Source organism: Oncorhynchus nerka, linkage group LG25 (assembly GCF_034236695.1).
Source record: "Oncorhynchus nerka isolate Pitt River linkage group LG25, Oner_Uvic_2.0, whole genome shotgun sequence".
Taxonomy (NCBI): Eukaryota; Metazoa; Chordata; class Actinopteri; order Salmoniformes; family Salmonidae; genus Oncorhynchus; species Oncorhynchus nerka.
Window position 1 is genome coordinate 11,670,010 of NC_088420.1, and position 23,410 is coordinate 11,693,419.

The 23,410-nt window shown below is 43.4% G+C and overlaps 1 protein-coding gene across 5 annotated transcripts in view; it reads right to left on the reverse strand.

Moving 5' to 3' along the window:
• Positions 1 to 23,410, reverse strand: part of ptprsa (protein tyrosine phosphatase receptor type Sa) — a 459,556-nt gene that overhangs the window by 209,157 nt on the left and 226,989 nt on the right. For all 5 annotated transcript variants that reach the window (XM_065009561.1, XM_065009560.1, XM_065009558.1 and 2 more), the window contains 2 exons: positions 3,981 to 4,126; positions 939 to 1,080 (listed from right to left, as the gene is read on the reverse strand). In XM_065009561.1, the coding sequence (XP_064865633.1) occupies positions 939 to 1,080; positions 3,981 to 4,126 (288 nt within the window). The remainder of the gene's footprint in view (positions 1 to 938; positions 1,081 to 3,980; positions 4,127 to 23,410) is intronic.

The following is a 23,410-nucleotide window of genomic DNA, read 5'->3' on the forward strand; positions in this document are numbered from 1 at the left end:
GAAAGATCTTCAAAGGTAAGTGATTAATTTGATCGCTATTTATGATTTTTGTGACGCCTCTGCTGGTTTGGAAAATGTTTTTAATGCTGGGGTATGCAGGGCGCTGTCCTCAGATAATCACATGTTATGCTTTCACCGTAAAGCCTTTTTGAAATCTGTCAACGCGGTTGGATTAACAAGAAGCTAAGCTTTTAAACGATGTAAATCGCTTGTATTTTCATGAATGTTTAATATTATGATTTTTGTATTTTGAATTTCACGCTCTAAAATTTCACCAGATGTTGTCGAGGTGGGTTGCTAGCGTCCCACCTAGCCCAAAGAGGTTATTAAGGGGGAATTACACAAAACAAATCTAAATGTGTTAGTTTTCTTCCAGACCCCTTTAAAAAAGGTCTTCAGATGTGATTTAAGCATCGACATCCAATTTTGTTGTTTCTCTATAAACAATTGTAATTTTGAGAGTGAAAATATATAAAAATATATAAAAATCTAACGGAACATAATTCTGGAAAACATAAAACAAAATTTGGGAAACAAATCTCAGATTTTATAGAGCCCCATTTAGAGTTGTTAATTAACCGTTATTTTACCAGGTATATCGACAGAAAACATTGTGCACTACTGTCTCTTGTACACTAAGGACCTAGGGAAGAGTTGCAGAGAAGAAGAGAAGAATGTGACTATTTGAAAGCTAGAGAAAAATTACTATATGACTCGTGACATGTTTCATTTTTTAAAATGAGCTCTCATGCTAGAAAAGGTTAGAGACCCCTGAGCTAGAAGGTACTAGTACAAGGAACAAACAGCTATGCGTGAAGCTGGCTGAGAATATTGGTGCAGTGAGCAATCAAACACTATATATTGCAAGACTATTGGACAATAGACTCCATTGGTCCATTGGTCAGGACCTCATCATTAGGCGCCGTCGAGTGACTCACCTCTGATTATGGACAGCTTGGCGTTAACGTTGACCTCACCCTCGCTATTTTCCGCCACGCACTCGTAGATGTTCTCGTCCCGCGGCGCTCGTAGAGGCTGGATCCGAAGGACGGCGCCGGCACCCTCATCAAACTCTATAGTCTGTGTCAGAGAGAAAGGGCAACGTTATAGCGATCTGTTTTTGAGTTAAAGACAACCTAACTATTCTTCTAGGAGCTAGACTCCTCAACTAGCTCCTAGGGGCACCTTCATTTCACATACTGGATACCATTTTATTCACTGCAAAGCTTCAGAATATGAGGCAGGACATCGCTATGCTAGTTCAGTGGCCAAGTCTTCAGAAAAGGTCACCATGGAATAAGGTTAGTTTTGAAGTTTAATGTTTTCAAAATGTTCAAAGCCATCCATTAGGACAATTATGATTCGCAATAAGTAGCGTTGCAGAGTGTAAACCCTCATTCTCAGCAATGTCAACCAGTAATCATAACATAACTGTCAGTGTGCTCATATTGTACTCATAGATCACGCTACACATGTCATTTTACATGTGATTTCCATAATATATAACAAAGAGAACACACGTCTGGATAGATGCGGGTGACCAAGTGAAGTGGTGTGTGGAGGTGCCCGTTGTCAGCCGAACGGTTCAGCGTCGAGTCATGATGAATCTCAAGGCTACAGCGCTAATGAGGAAACAGCACTGTGACTGAGTCTAGATCAATATCAAAGCAAAAGCTGCTGGAGGGGAAATGCAACGATTTCGAACCATCATAAAATGACTTTTAAAAAGCAAGGAAATAGCAATCATTGGATCCATAGTTCAATCGTTTTTTCTCAGTCTTAGCGGAAGAGAATGCAAAACAGTTTGGGATTGGACTGTCCTGTACTGAAATTGCACTGTCCTGTACTTGCCCTATACTGTACTGTACTTGTCCTGTACATGTCCTGTCCTTTTTTTGTACTTGTCCTGTACTGTCCTAAATGTGTCCTGTACTTGTCCTATACTCTACATTTCCTGTCCTGTACTTGTCCTGTACCTGTCCTGTACTTGTCCTGTATTTGTCCTGTACCTGTCCTGTACTTGTCCTGTACTCTCCTGTATGTGTCTTGTAATGTACCTGTCCTGTACTCTCCTGTGTTTGTCCAGTACTGTCCTGTACTGTCCTGGACTTGTCCTGTCCTGGACTTGTCCTGTACTGGGCTTGTCCTGTACTTGTCCTGTTCTTTCCTGTACTTGTCCTGTTATTTCCTGTACTTGACCTGTACTGTACTGTCCTGTACTTGTACTGTCTTGTACTTGTCCTGCACTGTCCTGTATTGTCCCAGATTTGTCCTGTATAGATCTGTCCTGTATTTGTCATCTCAAGGAACTTGTCCTGTACCTGTCTTGTTCTGTACTTGACCTGTTCTGTACATGTCCTGTACGGCTCTGTACTTGTCCCTGTACGGCTCTGTACTGTCCTGTACTGCTTTGTATTTGTCCTGTACTGTACTTGTCCTGTACTGTATGGTACTGTCCTATCCTGTACTTGTCCTGTACTGTACTGTCTTGTGTTTGTCCTGCACTGTCATGTATTGGCCTGTATTTGTCATCTCAAGGAACTTGTCCTGCACTGGTCTTGTTCTGCACTTGTCCTGTCCTGTACTGGCCTTGTCCTGTACTGGCCTTGTCCTGTCCTGTATTTGTCCTTTACTGGCCTTGTCCTGTCCTGTATTGTCCTGCACTGGCCTTGTCCTGTCCTGTATTTGTCCTGTACTGTCCTTGTCCTGTATTTGTCCTGTACTGGCCTTGTTCAGCACTTGTCCTGTATTTGTCCTGTCCTGCACTGTCCTGCACTGGCCTTGTCCTGTCCTGTATTTGTCCTGTACTGGCCTTGTCCTGTCCTGTACTGGCCTTGTCCTGTCCTGTATTTGTCCTGTACTGGCCTTGTCCTGTCCTGTATTTGTCCTGTACTGGCCTTGTCCTGTCCTGTACTGTCCTGTATTATATTTTATTTTTTATTTAACTAGGCAAGTACCCCAGCCAAACCCTCCCCTAACCCGGACAACTCTGGGCCAAGTGTGCAATGCCCTATGGGACTCCCGATCACGGCCGGTTGTGATACAGCCCAGGATTGAACCAGAGTCTGCAGTGTGTGTGTGTCAATGTGTATTTGTCCTGTACTGTTCTGTACTTGTCCTGTACTGTCCTGTACTTGTTCTGTATTTGTCCTGTACTTGCCTGTCCTGTACTTGTCATGTACTTGGGTTCCATCTTCTTCTTCTCTTATTAATACTCAGGTACCATCTTCTTCTTCTCTTATTAATACTCAGGTACCATCTTCTTCTTCTCTTATTAATACTCAGGTACCATCTTCTTCCCTCCTTCTAAGTACGCTGGCAGCGTTGTTAACGTGATAGTGTGTTAGCACAAGAGTGTGTATGTGTGTGTTAGCGAGTCTGTGTGTGTGTGCTGTCGATGTGAGGAGTGTGTTAATTAAGGAAACCCTGAGAATCAATCATGACTTTAGACACACCATCTGGGCTCACACAGAGACACACAACAAACAAACATCATAAATAAGGCACAGCGGGCGCAGGGGGAAAGTAGCACGCCACTACTAGAACCGAACGTAAAACAAACGTCAAATTCAGCTAGTCATTCAAGTGGAAAAGGACAAGTAGATTGCATTGGCACTGTGCCATGTCATGTCACTAAACATGGTGGTTTCTTGTAATTGATGCCTGGTTAAATTAAAACACTGTCTGTCGTGATGTAGTTTGTGTACAAGTAAATGATCTACCTTGGTGAAACAAAGAAGTGGTATATCCATGTCAAATGAACGAATAGACTTGTGTGGCTCAGTTTGTAAAAGCTTTAGCAATGCCAGGGTTGTGGGTTCGATTCCTGTTGGGGCCACATATACAAATATGTAAGTTGCTTTGGATAAATGTGTCCGCTAAATTGTATTTATTATGTATATTATATTCAGATGTATTATTCCATACTACATCCACAACAGTAGGGGGCAGTGTAGGGTTACAAGGTTACACTGTCTCACCTCAATGCGCTGGGAGTTGACTTTCTTCCCCTTCTTGTTCCAGCTCACCCGGGGCTTAGGGTCTCCTGTCGCCTGGCACACGAATGAGACCACACCCCCAGATACGCCAATCTGGTCTACGGGAACTTTAGTGAATCTTGGTGGTGCTGGAACGAGTGAGAGAGGGAGAGGGAGAGACATTAAAACAGACTAAAGAAACCAAAGTGATGCAACAGTACCAGTGGATTTAACCCAATTTAGCCCAGTTGTAGCTGCAAATGAAGGTAATTACATTTCGAAAAGTTTATGTGCATACACAAACAAACAGACACACGCACACACACACCAAAAACACACACACACACCAACAAAAAACAAACACACACACACCAAAATGGCGGTGTGAGAAGAAGGCAGCCGTTGTACATGACCCCAACCGATTGTTTTTTTTTGTTTTTTTATAACTTATTTTTTTACTCATTTTGTACATAATGTTGCCGTTTCATATGACCGAAAATAACTTCTGAACATCAGGACTGGGATTACTCACCACGGACTGGAAGAATATATTTTTTTCCGTTAACGGGTCTGACAAGCCTGACAAGCTTCCTCGGGAACAGGCCCAGATCCCTGTGATTTGCGTGAAAAAAAAGGCAGGAAAAAAGGGGCCGGAGGGCAGGCTGCCTTCTGAGAATTCGTAGGCGGTCAAATAAACCCCAACTACCTTCCATTCTGCAAGCAAACGTGCAATCTTTGGACAATAAAATAGACGACCTACACGGAAGATTAAACTACCAATGGGACATTCAAAACTGTAACATCTTATGCTTCACAGAGTAGTGGCTGAACGACGACACTATCAACATACAGCTAGCCGGTTACACGCTGCACCGGCAGGATAGAACACCGTCGTCTGGTAAGACAAGGGGCAGCGGACTATGTATTTTTTGTAAATAACAGCTAGTGCACGATATCTAAGGCTATTGCTGAGGCTGAGGAAGAGTATCTCATGAACTGTAGACCACACTATCTACCTAGAGAGTTTTCATCTGTATTCTTCGTAGCTGTTTTACATACCACCACAGTCAGAGGCTGGCACTAAAACACCATTGAATGAGCTGCATTACGCCATAAGCAAACAAGAAAACTTTCACCCAGAGGCGGTGCTCCTAGTAGCCTGGGACTTTAATAACGCATGGAAACTTCAATCCATTTGACCAAATTTCTATCAGCATGTTAAATGTGCCACCTTTACTCAACACACAGAGACGCATACAAAGCTCTCCCTCGCCCTGCATTTGACAAATCTGACCATAATTCTGTCAGTGAGTAGATCAATAAAAAAGTGGTCAGATGAGCAGATGCTAAGCTACAGGACTGTTTTGCTAGCACAGATTGGAATATGTTCCGTGTTTCCTCCAACGGCATTGAGGAGTAAACCACATCAGTTATTGGCTTCATCAATAAGTGCATCGATGACATCATCCTAACAGTGACCATACGTACATACCGCAACCAGAAGCCATAGATTACAGGCAACATCCGCACTGAGCTAGAGGGTAGAGCTGCTGCTTTCATGGAGCAGGACTCTAACCCGGACGCTTATAAGAAATCCCAATATGCCCTCCGACAAACCATCAAACAGGCAAAGCGTCAGGATTAAGATCGAATCATAGTACACCGGCTCTGACGCTCGTAGGATGTGAAAAAACATTACAGACTACAAAGGGAAACACAGCCAAGAGCTGCCCAGTGACACAAGCCTACTAGATGAGCTAAACTACTTCTATGCTCGCTTCGAGGCAAATAACACTGAAACATGCATGAGAGCACCAGCTGTTCCGGAAGACTGTGTCATCACGCTCTCCACAGCTGATGTGAGTAAGACCTTTAAACAGGTCAATATTCACAAGGCCGCAGGGCCAGACGGATTTCCAGGATGTTTACTCTGAGCATGCACTGACCAACTAGCAAGTGTCTTCACTGACATTTTCAACCTCCACCTGTCCGAGTCTGTAATACCAACATGTTTTAAGCAGACTACCATAGTCCTTGTGCCCAAGAACAACAATGTAACCTCCCTAAATGACTACTGACCCATAGAACTCACGTCTGTAGCCATGACGTGCTATGCAAGGCTGGTCACGGCTCACATCAACACCATCATCCCAGAAACCCTAGACCCCACTCCAATTTGCATTCCACCCCAACAGATCCACAGATGATGTAATCACTATTGCACTCCACACTGCCCTTTCCCACCTGGACAAAAGGAACACCTATCTGAGGATGCTATTCATTGCTACAGCTTAGCGTTCAACACCATAGTGTCCTCAAAGCTTATCAATAAGCTAAGGACCCTGGGACTAAACACCTCCTGGACTTCCTGACAGGCTGTTAGGGTTAGGTAACAACACATCTGCCACACTGATCCTCAAAACAGGGTCCCCTCAGTGGTGCGTGCTCAGTCCCCTCCTGCACTTCTTGTTCACTCATGACTGCATGGCCAGGCACGACTCCAACACCATCATTAAGTTTGTCGATGACACAACAGTGTTAGGCCTGATCACCAAGAACGAAGAGACAGCCTATAGGGAGGAGGTCAGAGACCTGGCCGTGTGGTGCCAGGACAACAACCTCTCCCTCAATGTGATCAAGACAAAGGAGATGATTGTGGACTACAGGAAAAAGAGGCCCGAGCACACCCCCATTCTCATCGACGGGGCTGCAGTGGAGCAGGTTGAGAGCTTCAAGTTCCTTGGTGTTCACATTACCAACAAACTAACATAGTCCAAGCACACCAAGACCAAGTTGTGAAGAGGGCACGACAAAACCTATTCCCCCTCAGGAGACTGAAAAGATTTGGCATGGGTCTTCGCTTCCTATCATCCAGTACCTCTATACCAGGATGTGTCAGAGGAAGGCCCTAAAAATTGTCAAAGACTCCAGCAACCCTAGTCATAGACTGTTCTCTCTGCTACCGCACGGCAAGTGGTATCGGAGCACCAAGTCTAGGTCCAAGAGGCTTCTAAACAGTTTCAAGCCCCAAGCCATAAGACTCCTGAACATCTAATCAAATGGCTACCCAGACTATTTGCATTGACCCCCCCTACCCCTTTTACACCGCCGCACATTGACTCTGCATCGGTACACCCCTGTATATAGTCTCGATATTGTTATTTTACTACTGCTCTTTAATTACTTGTAACAGTTATTTGTTATTCTTATCTGTATTTTTTCAACTGCATTGTTGGTTAGGGGCTCGTAAATAACCATTTCGCTCTAAGGTCTATACCAGTTGTATTCGGCGCATGTGACTAATAAAATTAGATTTTATTTTATTTGAAAAACACACACACACACACACACACACACACACACACACACACACACACACACACACACACACACACACACACACACACACACACACACACACACACACACACACACTTTCATTGTATGAGAAGACAGTGAGGACATGAACTGGACTTCCTCATTCCGCTGCTGTATAATTTGACGGCTAGACTATATGCACCCTGACACACTGACACCTGACACCCCGACAACCTAATACCCTAACACTCTGACACGCTGACGCCCTGACGACCTAACACGCTGACGCCCTGAAACGCTGACAACATAACACCCTAACAACCTAACACCTGACGACCTAACACCCTGACACACTGACACGCTGACGACCTAACACCGTGACACCTGACACACTGACGACCTAACACACTGACGACAAGCAGATGCCTTGACAAGCTAACTCTGCCTCTCTGACACCCTGATGCCCTGACATGCTGACACCCTGATTCCCTGACACCCTGAATCCATGACACCCTTACACCCTGAATCCCTGACACCCTGACACGCTGACACCCTGATCCCCTGACACCCTGAATCCATGACACCCTGAAACCAACATTAATCATTTAATGGAGCAATGAATAATAAAGCACCAATGGAATTGCGGAGGCTAACGGGAACTGCGGAGGCTAACGGGAACTGCGGAGGCTGACGGATCTGTGAAGGCTGACGGGAACTGCGGAGGCTAACGGGAACTGCGGAGGATAACGGGAGCTGCGGAGGCTGACGGGAGCTGCGAAGGCTAACGGGAACTGTGAGTGAATAACTCACAGGTTAATGAGAAGGGTGTGCTTGAGAGCATGCACATAACTCTGTAATGTTGGGTTGTTTGGAGATTCTCAGTCTTAAAACCTGTTAGGGCTAGGCAGAATACTGCCCCCTTTGGATGAATTGCGTGCCCATAGTAAACTGAATAAACTGAAAAAAAATCTGTCCAAAATTGGAATATATGCAAATAATAATAATTATTGGATAGAAAAAAGCTAAAGCTCCTAAAACCGTTTGAATTATGTCTGTAAGTATAGCAGAACTCACAGGGCAGGCAATCTCCCAAACTATTTTTGGAATACTGAAAGTTGGGGCAACTTTGACGTCATCGCCCCCACCCTTCCCAACCAGCTATGGATCTGGAGACACTTTCTATGTCATCCACTAGATGTCCTCATTCAGTAGAGCGTTTAATTGTGCAAATCCCGCAAGCTTTGACCCTTTGGGAGGCGAAAGAGTGGGTGTCGCGAGAAAATACATGGGCGCTAGAGCGCGCTTTTGGAACAGACCTTCCTTTGTTCCAGAATGCCTGAGAAGAAGTATGATTGTCCGGTTGAATTGAGAATTGTTTTGTACGTTTATAACATCCTAAAGCTTGATTCTGCACTTAGTTTGACCAGTTTAGTCGACATATAATATGTCATTTTGAAGTTTTGATGTGCAACTGTTCGGGACCAGAAGTCATTTTGGATGCATTTCAGCTGGAACTCGTAGCATATGCTACTGTAAGGACACACGAACTGAAACCAAACTATATATTAGGTAAGTATGACTCCTTCCACTACATTCTGATCGAAGACCATCAAAGGTAAGGGAATATTTATGTTGTAATTTTGTATTTCTGTTGACTCCAACATAGCGGAGAAATATTGTTTACGTCTGAGCGCCGTCTCAGATTATTACATAGTGAACTAATTCTGTAACGTTAAAAATAAATGTGGCACAGCGGTTGCATTAAGAAGCAGTGTATCTTTCTAACTATATGTAGAACATGTATAGTTAGTCAAAGTTTATGAGGTTTATTTCTGTTATCTGTCGGTGCTATCTATAATTTCTCCGGACATTTTTGAGCATTTTCTGAACATGGCGTCAATGTAAACGGAGATTTATGGATATAAATGGCATATTATTGAAAAAAACATAAATGTACTGTGTAACATGTCCTATTACTGTCATCTGATGAAGATTTTCAAAAGGTTAGTGAATTATTTTTCTTTTAATCCTGCGTTTGTGATTGCATCTTTTGTTCGACAAAATGGCTGTATATCGTCTGTGTCTTTGTGGTGGTTTGACATAAATATGTGCTATGTTTTCGCCGTAAAACATTTTAGATATCTGACACGCTGGGTAGATGAACAAGGTGTTTCTTTCATTTGAGCTATTGGACTTGTTAATGTGTGGAGGTTAAATATTTCTAAGAATATTTTTGCATTCTGTGCGCCACTGTTTCAGTTGAGCGGGGGGGGGGGGGGGGGGTGGTACCCTTGGGGAACATGTACCGTTAAGTTAAATTATTTTACACACATAATTTTTCCTGTATTTAGTTTTCATGCTAGTGCGGGCAGAGAATCTACTCTCACATAGGTACGTGGTTGCAAAGGGCATCAGTATCTTAACAGCGTGATTTGCCAAGGCAGGACACTCTGAGCGCAGCCCAATCCAGAAATGAGTCAGTGGCTTCTGATTAAATTCAATTTTCACAGAACCGCATGTTGCAATTTCAATAAGGCTCTCTTGTTCAGATATCGGTAAGTGGACTGGAGGCAGGAAAGGGATTACAAATCCAGTTGTTTGTGTCATCCATTTTGGGAAAGTATCTGCGTAATTGCGCACCCAACTCACTCAGGTGCTTCGCTATATGACATTTGACATTGTCCGTAAGCTTGAGTTCATTTGCACACAAAAAAATCATACAATAATGGAAATACCTGTGTGTTGTCCTTGTTAATGCAGACAGAGAAGAGCTCCAACAACTTAATCGTAGCCTCAATTTTGTCCCACACATTGAATATAGTTGCAGAGTCCCTCTAATCCTAGATTCAGATCATTCAGGCGAGAAAAAACATCACCCAGATAGGCCAGTCGTGTGAGAAACTCGTCATCATGCCAAGCGTTCAGACAAGTGAAGATTATGGTCAGTAAAGGAAACTTTCAGCTTTCAAAAATGTGTCCCTTGATAACCAGCGCAATATTGCATGTTGGAAAAGCGTTACATGGTCGCTGCCTATATCTTTACATAGTGCAGAAACTACACAAGGGTTCAGGGCCTTGCTTTAACCTCTTAGAACTCCTGCTCTATACTGCCCCTGTTGGAGAAAGTGCGTACCCATAGTAAACTGAAAATATTTTTACCCAAAATTGCTAATATATGCATATAAAAATTATTATTGAATAGAAAACACTCTAAAGTTTCTAAAACCGTTTAAATTATGTCTGTATGTAAAGCAGAAGTCTCAGGAGAGCCATTCTCCCAAACACTCTGTCAACAATGGAAAAGTTGGGTCTACTTTGACGTCATCGCCAACACCCTTCCCAGGAAGCTACGGATCCATGAACAGTCTCTGTCAGTTCAGCGCGATGTCTGCTTTCAAATGGCGCATTCACTGTGAGAATCGCACGAGCCCTGCACCTTTGGCGCGCGAAATTCCGCGTGTCCCTCTCAAAACCGGGCACTCTATTGCGCGCGGCCGATTTGGAGTACTTTTTCCAACATGCAGCATTCGAAGACGGTTTGTCTGTTAGCGCTGTCCTTTGTTCTACATGCTAAAAACATCATAAAGCTCGATTGTGCACATTGTTTGACCAGTTTAATCGACATATAATATGTAAATTGGAAGTTTTAATGCGCAGAGTGCTGGACCAGAAGTCATTTTTGATGCATTCCAGCTGAAGCTGTTAGCATATGCTAATACAGGGACACACAACGTGAAACCAAACGATGTATTGGGTAAGTATGACTCCTTCTACGTCTTCTGATGGAAGAACATCAAAGGTAAGGGAATATTTATGTGGTTATTTTGGGTTTCTGTGGACTCCAAACGTACTGCTAATATCAGAGCGCCGACTCCTAGTATAGCCAAGTGAACGTTAAAAATAAATGTAATACAGCGGTTGCATTAAGAAGAAGTGTATCTTTGTAACTATATGTAGAACATGTATATTTAGTCATGTTTATTGCTTGTTATCTGACGTTATCTGTCGGAGCTATCATCATTTCTCCTGACATTTGAGTAGCATGTTTTTTTTTTAAATGTTGTCAACCGAGATTTATGGATATTATATAGCATATTATTGAAAAAAAATTAAATGTACTGTGTAACATGTAATATTACTGTCATCTGATGAAGATTTTCAAAAGGTTAGTGAATTATTTATTTTTTAATCCTACTTTTAAATTTTATTTTTTCTGGGACAAAATGGCCGCCGCTTGCCTTTTATTTCGGTGGTGATCTAATATAAATATGTGCTATGTTTTCGCCGTAAAACATTTTAGAGATCTGACTTGCTGGGTAGATAAACAACTTGTTTATCTTTCATTTGAGCTATTTTACTTGTTAATGTGTGGAGGTTAAATATTTTTAGGAATATTTTTTCGCATTGTGCGTTATGCTAATGAGCTTGAGCCCTAGTCACGAACCCGCATACGGTATTGGTGGACTATGAGGTTAACCTCTCTGGTAGCTGGCAGCATTCTGAATTTTGGATGAAAAGCATGCCCAAATTAGAAGATATGATATGCATATAACTGGTAGATTTGGATAGAAAACACTCTAAAGTTTCCAAAACTGTTAAAATAGTGTCTGTGAGTATAACAGAACTGATTTGGAAGGCGAAAACCTGAGAAAAATCCATTCAGGAAGTTTTTTTTCTTTCTATTTTTTTCTATTCAATGCCATTACAGTATCCATTGACATAGGACTCAATTTGCAGTTCCTATGCCTTCCACTAGATGTCAACAGTCTTTAGAAATTGTTTCAGGCTTGTATTCGTATAAATGAGAGAGTAAGACCAGTCTGAATGAGTGGACCCTACCGTGTCGCAGAGCTTTTTCATGAGCAATCCCGAGAGAGTGCATTTCTTGTTTACCTTTTATATTGACAACGTTATTGTCTGGTTGAAATATTATAGATCATTTAGGCTAAAAACAACCTGAGGAATGAATATAAACATCGTTTCACTTGTTTCTATGAACTTTACGGATACAATTTGGATTGTTTTGTCTGCCTGTTTTGACTGCGTTTGAGCCTGTGGATTACTGAAGAAAACGCGCGAACAAAACTGAGGTTTTTGGATATAAAGAAACTTTATCGAACAAAGGGAACATTTATTGAGTAAATGAACGTCTTCTGAGTACCACCATATGAAGATCATCAAAGGTAAGGGATTAATTTTATCTCTATTTCTGAGTTTTGTAACGCTTCTGCTTGGCTGGTTACTGTTTGTAATAATTTGTTAACTGGGCTATGTTCTGAGCTAGGTATGTGTCTTTATGGACACGGGCCCTACTTTCTTTAACCATTTATCAATTTTTAAGCAAACGGAATGAGCAGCAGCTACATTTGGCTACATATGGACCGTTAGTGGAATTCCATTTAGAGAGTAACGGTTAATGTGATTGGATGTTAATTATTTGACTAGGCTACCTGTACTTGACGTTGTGTTGTTATTTTGCTGAACACTAGATGGTTTATGTATTGTATTTTTGGCAGCGAAACAAGATAACTCAGGTGAGAAAAAAACCTCACCCAAAGGTATTGCCCCGTTGGAAAATATAAATGGACTGTTTGAAAATGTGAATCACATTTATATTTGGCGTACCCCCGACGGCATTGCGAGTACCCCAGTTGGGGCGTACCTGCTCTGGGGGAACATGTTAACTCCGGGGCGTAGGGATATGTGTGGATGAGCAAATGTGCAGAGCATGTACATACGGATTAGTAATTAAAAGGCTGTGGGCAGGTGGAACCCCTCACTCTCTTTACTCTCTCTCCCTGGGCCTTCATAAACACACATGGAGAGCTCCACTGCAGGGACTGGAGAGAGGGATGGAGGGAGAGCGGGAGGAGGGAGAGGGAGAGAGAGGTAGGTAGGGAGGGGTTGGGGGTGAGTGGAAGAAGGGGAGGGAGTGAGACAGAGTAGATGAGTGGGTGGGGTAGAAAACAAGGGAGGAGAGGGAGAGAGATAGAAAGAGAGAGAGGGAAAAAGAGTGCCTCGGGATAGCATAGCACAGAAAGTACTCCAAAACAAGCTCACACACACACAAACGCACACACACACACTGTCAGTAAGACATCTACACGCACAGCACTCCCATAACAGGCCTATACATAAGTCAGAAAGAGTCCCATCGACACTGAGCATCAAACGTGACCACGACGAGCAGTGGGCCGACCGGCATTCCCCCTTAAGGCTCCTTACGGTATTCCCATGCGGCGTCCCAAAGGGCACCCTATTGCCTTTTAAGTGCACTACTTTTGACCAGTGCATTATGGGCCATGGTCAAAAGTGGTGCACTTTATAGAGAATAGGGTGTTATTTGGGACGCAACCCAGCGATGGGAGACTGGCCAAGGTGTCCTCTCTACCTGATGTGCACTAAGGGCTCCACAACAAACCAGACAAATGTTGTGATGAAGGGAGATGAAGAGAGATTTAATGAAGAGAGATTTAATTTAATTTAACTAGGCAAGTCAAATTCTTATTTATAATGACAGCTCTGGGATTCGATAAAGCAACCTTTCGGTTACTGGCCCAACGCTCTAACCACTAGGTTACCTGCACCCCCAAATGGTCACCTTAGAGAGTATGAATCCCGTATAAAAAAAATGTCTCTAAGAGTATGAGTGCTGATCTGGGATCAGTTAGATTATAATAATTATTATTACATGATGACGAACCATCAAACAGGCAAAGAGTGAATAAAAGACTAAGATAGAATCCTACTACACCTGCTTTGACGCTTGTCGGATGTGGCAGGGCTTGCAAACCATTACGGACTACAAAGAGAAACCCAGCCGCGAGCTGCTTAGTGACTCGAGCATACCAAAAGAGCTATATGCCTTTAATGCTGCAGTCCAGGCAAGCAACACTGAAGCATGCATGAGAGTGTAACAGTTTAGCTTCAAGGTCTCAGAGCGAGTGACGTCACCGATTGAAACGCTATTAGCGCGCACCCCACTAACTAGCTAGCAATTTCACACCGGTTACAAGAGCACCAGCTGTTCACGCTCGTCATAGCCGATGTGAGCAAGACCTTTAAACAGGTCAACATTCACAAGACGGATTACAGGAATGTGTACTTCGACTGGCAAGTGTCTTGACTGACATTTTCAAACTTTCCCTGACCGAGTCTGTAATACCTACATGTTTCAAGGGGACCACCATAGTCCCATAAAGTGAAGGTTACTGTGCCCATAAAGTGAAGGTTACCTCCCTAAATGACTACCAGCCCGTAGCACTCACATCAGTAGCCATGAAGTGCTTTGAAAGGCTGGTTATTGCTCACATCAACACCATCATCTCGGAAACCCTAAACCCACTCCAATTCACATACTGCCCGGACAAATCCACAGATGACGCAATCTCAATCACACTCCACACTGCCCTTTCCCACATGGACAAAAGGAACACCTATGTGAGAATGCTGTTCATTGAATACAGCTCAGCGTTCAACAACATAGTGCCCAGAAAGTTCTTCACTAAGCAAAGGACCCTGGAACTAAACACCTCCCTCTGCAACTGGATCCTAGACTTCCTGACGGGCCGCCCCCAGGTGGTAAGGGTATGCAACAACACATCTGGCACGTTGATCCTCAACATGGGGGCTCCCTCAGGGGTGCGTGCTTAGTCCCCTCCTATACACCCTGTTCACCCACGACTGCACGGCCAAGCACGACTCCCCACACCATCATTAAGTTTGCTGACGACAACCGTGGTAGGCCTGATCACCAACAATGATGAGACAGCCTACAGGGAGGAGGCAGTGTGGTGCCAGGACAACAACCTTTCCCTCAACATGAGCAAGACAAAGGATTGTGGACTACAGAAAAATGAGGGCCGAACATGCCCCAATTCACATCAACGGGGCTGTAGTGGAGTGGGTCGAGAGTTTCAAGTTCCTCGGTGTCCACATCACCAACAAACTATCATGGTCCAAACACACTAAGATTGTTGTGAAGAGGGCCCGACCACACCTTGTCCCACAAGACCGGTTGCATCACCGTCTGGTATGACATCTTCTCGGCATCTGGCGCTACAGAGGGTAGTGCGAACGGTTACTTTTATTAAATGTTTTACTTTATTTTATTTAGTAAATATTTTCTTAACTCTATTTCTTGAATTGCATTGTTGGTTAAGGGGCTTGTAAGTAAACATTTTACGGTAAGGTGCATTCGGCGCATGTGACAAATTACATTTTATTTGATTTTTGAGAGCGAGAGACAGAGGTAAAAAGAAATGAGAGAGAGAGAGCGAAAGAGAGAGAGAGTGAAAGAGGGAGAAAGAGGGATGAAGAGGTAAAAACAAAGCCAGAGAGAGAGAGAGAGGAAGAGAAGAGACAGAGAGAGAGAGAGAGAGAGAGAGAGAGAGAGAGGAAGAGAAGAGACAGAGAGAGAGAGAGAGAGACAGAGACAGAGAGAGAGAGCGAAAGAGAGAGAGAGAGAGAGAGAGAGAGAGAGAGAGAGAGGAAGAGAAGAGACAGAGAGAGAGAGAGAGAGAGAGAGAGAGAGAGAGAGTGAAAGAGGGAGAAAGAGGGATGAAGAGGTAAAAACAAAGCCAGAGAGAGAGAGAGAGAGAGAGAGAGAGGAAGAGAAGAGACAGAGAGAGAGAGAGAGAGGAAGAGAAGAGACAGAAAAGAGAGTCAGCTCATGAGATGAAAGCCTTTAGAGTCCAGTGAGCAACCAGAGCAGATTGAAGACACCAGTCACTCCTGGCCTCAGGCACTGTTTTATACCCAGCTGAGAACAGAGGATCTGACAGAGTTGGCCATTATGAGAAGGAGAGAACAGGGATCAGTGTGTGTGTGTGTATGACAACCAAGAACAGCATAATTAACCTTTAAACATTTTCAATTGCTTCCCACCTCAGGTGTACCGCTGGTGTTATTGATGAATTCGACCATTTATTCAGTATCAACACCCTGGTCATGCAGGCAGTAATTGCGTGTTAGAAATTGGCTTTTGGAAAAATAAATTGCTTTCTCATAACAACACAATAAGCAACATCAGAAAATTCCACCAAAATACAAACACATTATTATCTAGGTGGACCTAGGCAATATTACTATCATGCCTTGAAAAGTTTATAAAAGTTTATAATAACAAACTGACGTAATTGTTTCTTTAGATTAATCATATTGGGACTTTTGTTATTCCTGTTTCTCATTCCACCTCAGCTGAGAAGACATCTAGAGGACACAGTCCTCTGTAGTCAAGCTGTCCCTCAGTATCTCCCTGTATCCCAGGCCTCTTTCAAATGGAGAAGAGTACAACTTTAAACTGATAAGGGAAACAGGACCTAGTTTATCTGGCAAGTACGACATCCAGGCAGAAATAACCTGAGATGGGCAGAGCCATCTTCACAGGGACACAGAATGAAGCTTTCCCGAGCCAACTACTGCTGGTAGCGGGGAAGGACGGTAGCGGGGAACGTTAACCCATACTGTCTAAAGGATACACTTGTTTTGCTAATGTAGCATCCCTCATACTGAGTGGTAGGCTCTGCTCAGCTTAGCTATAACAGAAATGGCACCGTCTCCTTTCAAATAGCCTTTCGCTCCATGTGAGTGTGAGTTCCATTTGCGGTACTTTCACATGGCCATTAAGTAGGTACATCGGGCGATAGTAGGGTTAAATGACAAATAGTGTAATGGATGAGAGGCTTTTGGAGATGATGATGTGACTAGGACAGTGGAGGACAAAATTGTCTACCGGCTGAATGGGGTGGAAAAGCCACTTGTCTTTCATTTTGATGGAAATAGGCACCTTTCACAGCCAATAACACCTTTTACCGGCTTATTTGGTGGAGAAAGGAACATTTGGAAATATTAGAGGTGCTATTCAAAACCTAATTGTACCTGCCTCTCTAATACCCCAGACAACATTAACAGTAGAGGGAGGTTGCAGGGTTTATTGTGGAAGAAAATGTTGTGAATGCTGCTGGTTTAGAAACGGGCATATTTTGAGGGCCACATAAGCTTTATTGTTACACAACCAACCAAACATGCACATTATAATGGGATTACCTCATTGTGTTTGGATGCATGTTCTGACAGGACACAATCCTTTCTCTTTGTTGGATGGTAATACATGTACTGTAGTAGTTAGTAATGTAGAAAAGAAGTATAAAGTTTCAAGAAGTACCTTGTCCCTAACCTACTTAAGCAGTGCTTGGCCAGCCCACATCCACAGATGTCAGCATGCTAGCCACTTGTTACAGAACCCCTGACAGGCTAGATCCAGGCCTGGCTTAACATCCCCTCTGCCTTCAACACGCCAGCACCCTCCAGGCCTTAACACACCAAGCCCCTATCAAGCCCCCATCAATCAGGAAACAATTCAAGTAGGAATCATCGCTATGGAAACCGCCCTCTGTTTCTATACCCCTCTCTCTATCTCCTGCTCTTTCAGGAGTTTGCTGCTCTTGGCTAATGGACTGCTATGAAGAAGATGTTGAATCGTGAAAAGGAAGAGGGAAAGAAGAAAAAAACGGTCTCAATTGGAGCAGCATGGTTGCATGTAAAAATAGAAGAGGTGATCGGTTGGGCATCCAGGGGAAAAATGGATTATGAGAGTCCCTGCTTTCTTTGGTTCCCCACTACAGCGTTACATCAGTGTTGTAAACTGTCACCTGAATCACTAACACAGAGGGCTGATGTATGAGGATACTCCAGGCTCCCCAAGCTAGCTGTGGCGATGCTGGAGGACATATGGGCAAATTACCCCTCACCGTCAATTATTGACTGGTGTAGGTCTGATGTTAGATCTTTGCTCATGAGAGAAAATAGTCCCATCAATAAATAACTGGCTGCCCATGCAAATCCTGCACCATGTAGTGTCGTTTCTGAGGACTCCTTGGGCCCTTTCTCCACCCAATGTAATCCTTGCCTTGCCTAGCGAATCTAACGACTTAATGAAACAATTGCTTTTTCAATTAAGGCAGGTTAATTGGGATTAGTTATCGGTGCTAGGCAGTGGAGGAGTCATCTTGGATACAGTAATTCACAAATCGAGCATGCTGATTGGATTGTCAGACCAGAATATCAAAGTGGGCTATCTTCTTCTTTTCACTCCAGTCCAACTGGACCAAGGGGTTGGCGCTTCGGAGGCCCAGACCGAGCATCCGCTGTTTCAAGTGAGATAATAATGATAATTTTCCTTCACTTTGTCGCCTTCTATGTATCATGAGGTGAATGTGGACATGAGGTTGCACAGTAGGCTAACAGAAACTGACTGCAGGATGTGGGAAGGAAATGCGAGTTCTGAGTGTATTAATGCCAGTGGTCAAACTTCAAGTCCGACCATGCAATACAAATTGTTGAAAAAAAGTCCATCTCAATCTTAGTAAATCTCAATATGTTGGATAAATAAATCAGTTAACGTTGTGGGATATTAACGTTTAAGAGTCCATTTCAAAATGGACATGCAATCAGAGGAGTTAGCGCAATGGGAACAATTGTGTCATTCGGAGTCTCTTCAGGCAATTGACACTTGTTGACTCCCGAATGAAAAGGACACCTGCTGAGAGCCAAAGACAGTTCAGGGCCTCATCTTTTGTGGAAGCATGTAAAAAGAGGCCCACAAAATGGGTCTGCCTGAAAGGAGAAATAGATAGACAGTCCATCTGAATATAGTGACAAAGACACAGCCGATGTTCATGACACTGGGTAATTGGAACGTTCTGGTGTTAATGGAAAACATCACTTTCTTTGCTCGATTCAACAAGGCATGAAAACAATCACAAGGTCAGTCTTCATCTTGACTGCCATACCCATGTTCAACCTGAAAACCCAAGCTCTGCACATAAAACCCAAGCTCTGCACATAAAACCCAACCTCTGCACATAAAACCCAACAAGTGCTCAACTGGAAAAAACAAAACATGATTTCCTCAACATCATGGTAGAAATGTAAAGTCCCACATTTGGAAAAACTACTGCATATCTGTCCAGAAGATTCTGCTCTTATCTAAATCACGTGGAGGTCAAGCATTAAATGATATTATATTCTTCCATTTCTAAAACATTTGAAGATGTAAACTTGAGGAGAGTACTCATCAAAGCGTTTGACACATTACAATTTCAAAGGACACCTTGCTGGTGTGGGTGAATTCATTTCTCATGGAGGGGTTGGCGCCTTTCATGCACTTCAATCACCTACATTGTTCTGTCAAACTCTACTCGAACAACATCACTCAAACTAGTGGACCAAAAGAAACCTGCCTAGGCCCTGGCAGTAAAAAGTAACGGAATGTGTTGACAAGAGCTTATGTGTTGTGCAATACACATACCACATAATATCATTAGAAGGTAAACTCACAAAATGGCGGATTGTTACTAAAAGCGTTTGCCAGGGGTAGGCAACCCTGGTCCTGGACTGCTGCAGGTACTGCAGGATTTTGTTCCAACTAGGCACCTTGCCTGACTAACTGAGCTAATTGATCAGTTCAGTGATTGTCTACATTCAATACACATGGTCTACCATGTCGGTTGAATCAAAAACATGATGCGGCTGCAGACCAGGGTTCCCTACACCTGGTCCATATGTTACTGGCCTGTGGGTGACTAAGCATATACATCTTAGCTCATTTGCTTTCTTATGCAATCGTTTGAAAATCAATAGCAGTGGAATAAATCCTGGTACAAATGTTGTTCCTTGACCTCTCAAATCAAACAGATCCCATTTTATATACCAGCCAATCCTGTGCTAGACACAGCACAGAGAGTCAGTGTACCACAGGTGGCTGATGGAACCTCAATTGAGGAGGACGGGCTCATAGTAATGTCTGGAACGGAATCAATGGAATGGTATTAAACAAAAGGTTTCTATGTGTTTGATACCATTCCATTCACTCCATTCCAGCCATTACTATGAACTTGAGGAATAAATTGGAACATATAATGGGAATATACATTTAGATGCATAGATGCAGTTCAGTCTAAGCCTGAGTCCACTATGGGGACACCTGTTGGTAACTGGTGGAACTACTGCATTGTTTGAAACACTAGTTGCAATCCCAGCACGTAATCAGCCAATCAGGCCAAAGAGACTAGACTGTCATTGCGTAGCGAGAGGTGAGAGCACGAGACCTACTGTAATAAGAGTCCCCAAAATGCTCCAGCCCACCCGATTGGCTACGTGAATGGTTAAAGAACAATTTAACTTAAAAACTATAATGAGGAATTAGGTTATTGAAGTAGAGCAAAAAAGAAAAGCTTTTTGGATTGAGTGACACAGCACTGTACATAAATAATAGTAAATTGAACCCCCCATCACCCTCCCATTCCCCCCACGGCAGGACAGCTACACTTCAGGAGATTGCACAGAGGACAGGGGGCATAAATACTGGCGGCAAATAGACATCACAGTGTTCAACATTGTCCTCGCTTACTGCACACAATACCCTCTCAAAAATGAGATATGCTGACTAGAAAATCCTTTTCCACCACATTGGTAATAATGGTGGTCACGGAGCAGTAACATCGTGTTTATTATGTTTATGCATAAATATACTACTGTGTGTGTACATTCCAAGAACATCTAAACATTGGGTGGAATAAAGAGGGTCTCATTTATTGTTTAATATCATTGGGGATTGGCGAGTAGGCCAGGGTAGGAGGGAAATGGGTGCTTTTATGGTGGAGAGAAGCAAAGAAACCGACCACAGGAGAACAAATAGGCCAGTGGAGCCAGCTGTTTTGGTGTTGGCTATTTCTGGGCGACGACTCTGCTGCTCATGGTGTCCTTTTTGGACGAGGCGGATAATGGAGCTGTGGTCAGACACACCCTGGCTGGCTGGATGGACAGAGGAACAGGGCCTTTAAATAGTGTGTGTGTGTGTGTGTGTGTGTGTGTGTGTGTGTGTGTGTGTGTGTGTGTGTGTGTGTAGAACGCCGCAGCCCGTCTGGTGTTCAACCTTCCCAAGTTCTCTCACGTCACCCCGCTCCTCCGCTCTCTCCACTGGCTTCCAGTTGAAGCTCGCATCCGCTACAAGACCATGGTGCTTGCCTACGGAGCTGTGAGGGGAACGGCACCTCACTACCTCCAGGCTCTGATCAGGCCCTACACCCAAACAAGGGCACTGCGTTCATCCACCTCTGGCCTGCTCGCCTCCCTACCACTGAGGAAGTACAGTTCCCGCTCAGCCCAGTCAAAACTGTTCGCTGCTCTGGCCCCCCAATGGTGGAACAAACTCCCTCACGACGCCAGGACAGCGGAGTCAATCACCACCTTCCGGAGACACCTGAAACCCCACCTCTTTAAGGAATACCTAGGATAGGATAAAGTAATCCTTCTCCCCCCCCCCCCCTTAAAAGACCTAGATGCACTATTGTAAAGTGGCTGTTCCACTGGATGTCATAAGGTGAAAGCACCAATTTGTAAGTCGCTCTGGATAAGAGCGTCTGCTAAATGACTTAAATGTAAATGTAAATGTGTGTGTGTGTGTGTGTAGAAGTGTAGGAATAAGGACGCTGAAATTTGGCCCTGTTTGGAAAGGAAGTGGGTAACCCAATGATTTTGCTCTTTCACCCCGCAGAGATCAGACACACACACACGCATAGATACACACAAACATTTCCCAAACAGAACCAATGCTTAGATGCCTCCAAGTATTGGTATTTCTCTGAAATCGGAGTTCAAAAACGAGGAGCAAAACTTGTGATTGGTCAATCAAGAGGAGTTACCCCTTGCTTTGCCAGGTGACCCTATAATCCTGCCCATCTCTTGTACACAGGCAATTTAGAGAATGAGGGAGCACTATGATCCTTTCACAACAAGGCTGTTAGCACACACACACACACACACACACACACACACACACACACACACACACACACACACACACACACACACACACACACACACACACACACACTCTTTCTCACATATACACACAGAGTGATACATTTACATTTAAGTCATTTAGCAGACGCTCTTATCCAGAGCGACTTACAAATTATACAAGAGTGATACAAACCGATCACAGAATGATACAAACTGATGCGTTATTACCACAGTGTAGCTAGATTTATTACCACAGGGTAGCTAGATTTATTACCACAGGTTAGCTAGATTTACTACCACAGGTTAGCTAGATTTATTACCACAGGTTAGCTAGATTACCACAGGTTAGCTAGATGTATTACCACGGGGTAGTTAGATTTACTACAACAGATTAGCTAGATGTATTACCAAGGGGTACCTAGATTTATTACCACAGGTTAGCTAGATTACCACAGGTTAGCTAGATTACCACAGGTTAGCTAGATGTATTACCACGGGGTAGTTAGATTTACTACAACAGATTAGCTAGATGTATTACCAAGGGGTACCTAGATTTATTACCACAGGTTAGCTAGATTTATTACCACGGGGTAGCTTGATTACCACAGGTTAGCTAGATTTATTACCACGGGGTAGCTTGATTACCACAGGTTAGCTAGATTTATTACCACGGGGTAGCTTGATTACCAAGGGGTACCTAGATTTATTACCACAGGTTAGCTAGATTTATTATCACGGGGTAGCTAGATTACCAAGGGGTAACTCGATTTATTACCATGGGGTAGATAGATTTATTACCATGGGGTAGCTAGATTTATTACCACGGGGTAGCTAGATTTATTACCATGGGGTAGCTAGATTACCAAGGGGTAACTCGATTTATTACCATGGGGTAGATAGATTTATTACCATGGGGTAGCTAGATTTATTACCATGGGGTAGCTAGATTACCAAGGGGTAACTCGATTTATTACCATGGGGTAGATAGATTTATTACCATGGGGTAGATAGATTTATTACCACGGGGTAGCTAGATTTATTACCATGGGGTAGCTAGATTACCAAGGGGTAACTCGATTTATTACCATGGGGTAGATAGATTTATTACCATGGGGTAGCTAGATTTATTACCATGGGGTAGCTAGATTACCAAGGGGTAACTCGATTTATTACCATGGGGTAGATAGATTTATTACCACGGGGTAGATAGATTTATTACCATGGGGTAGATAGATTTATTACCATGGGGTAGCTAGATTTATTACCACGGGGTAGATAGATTTATTACCATGGGGTAGATAGATTTATTA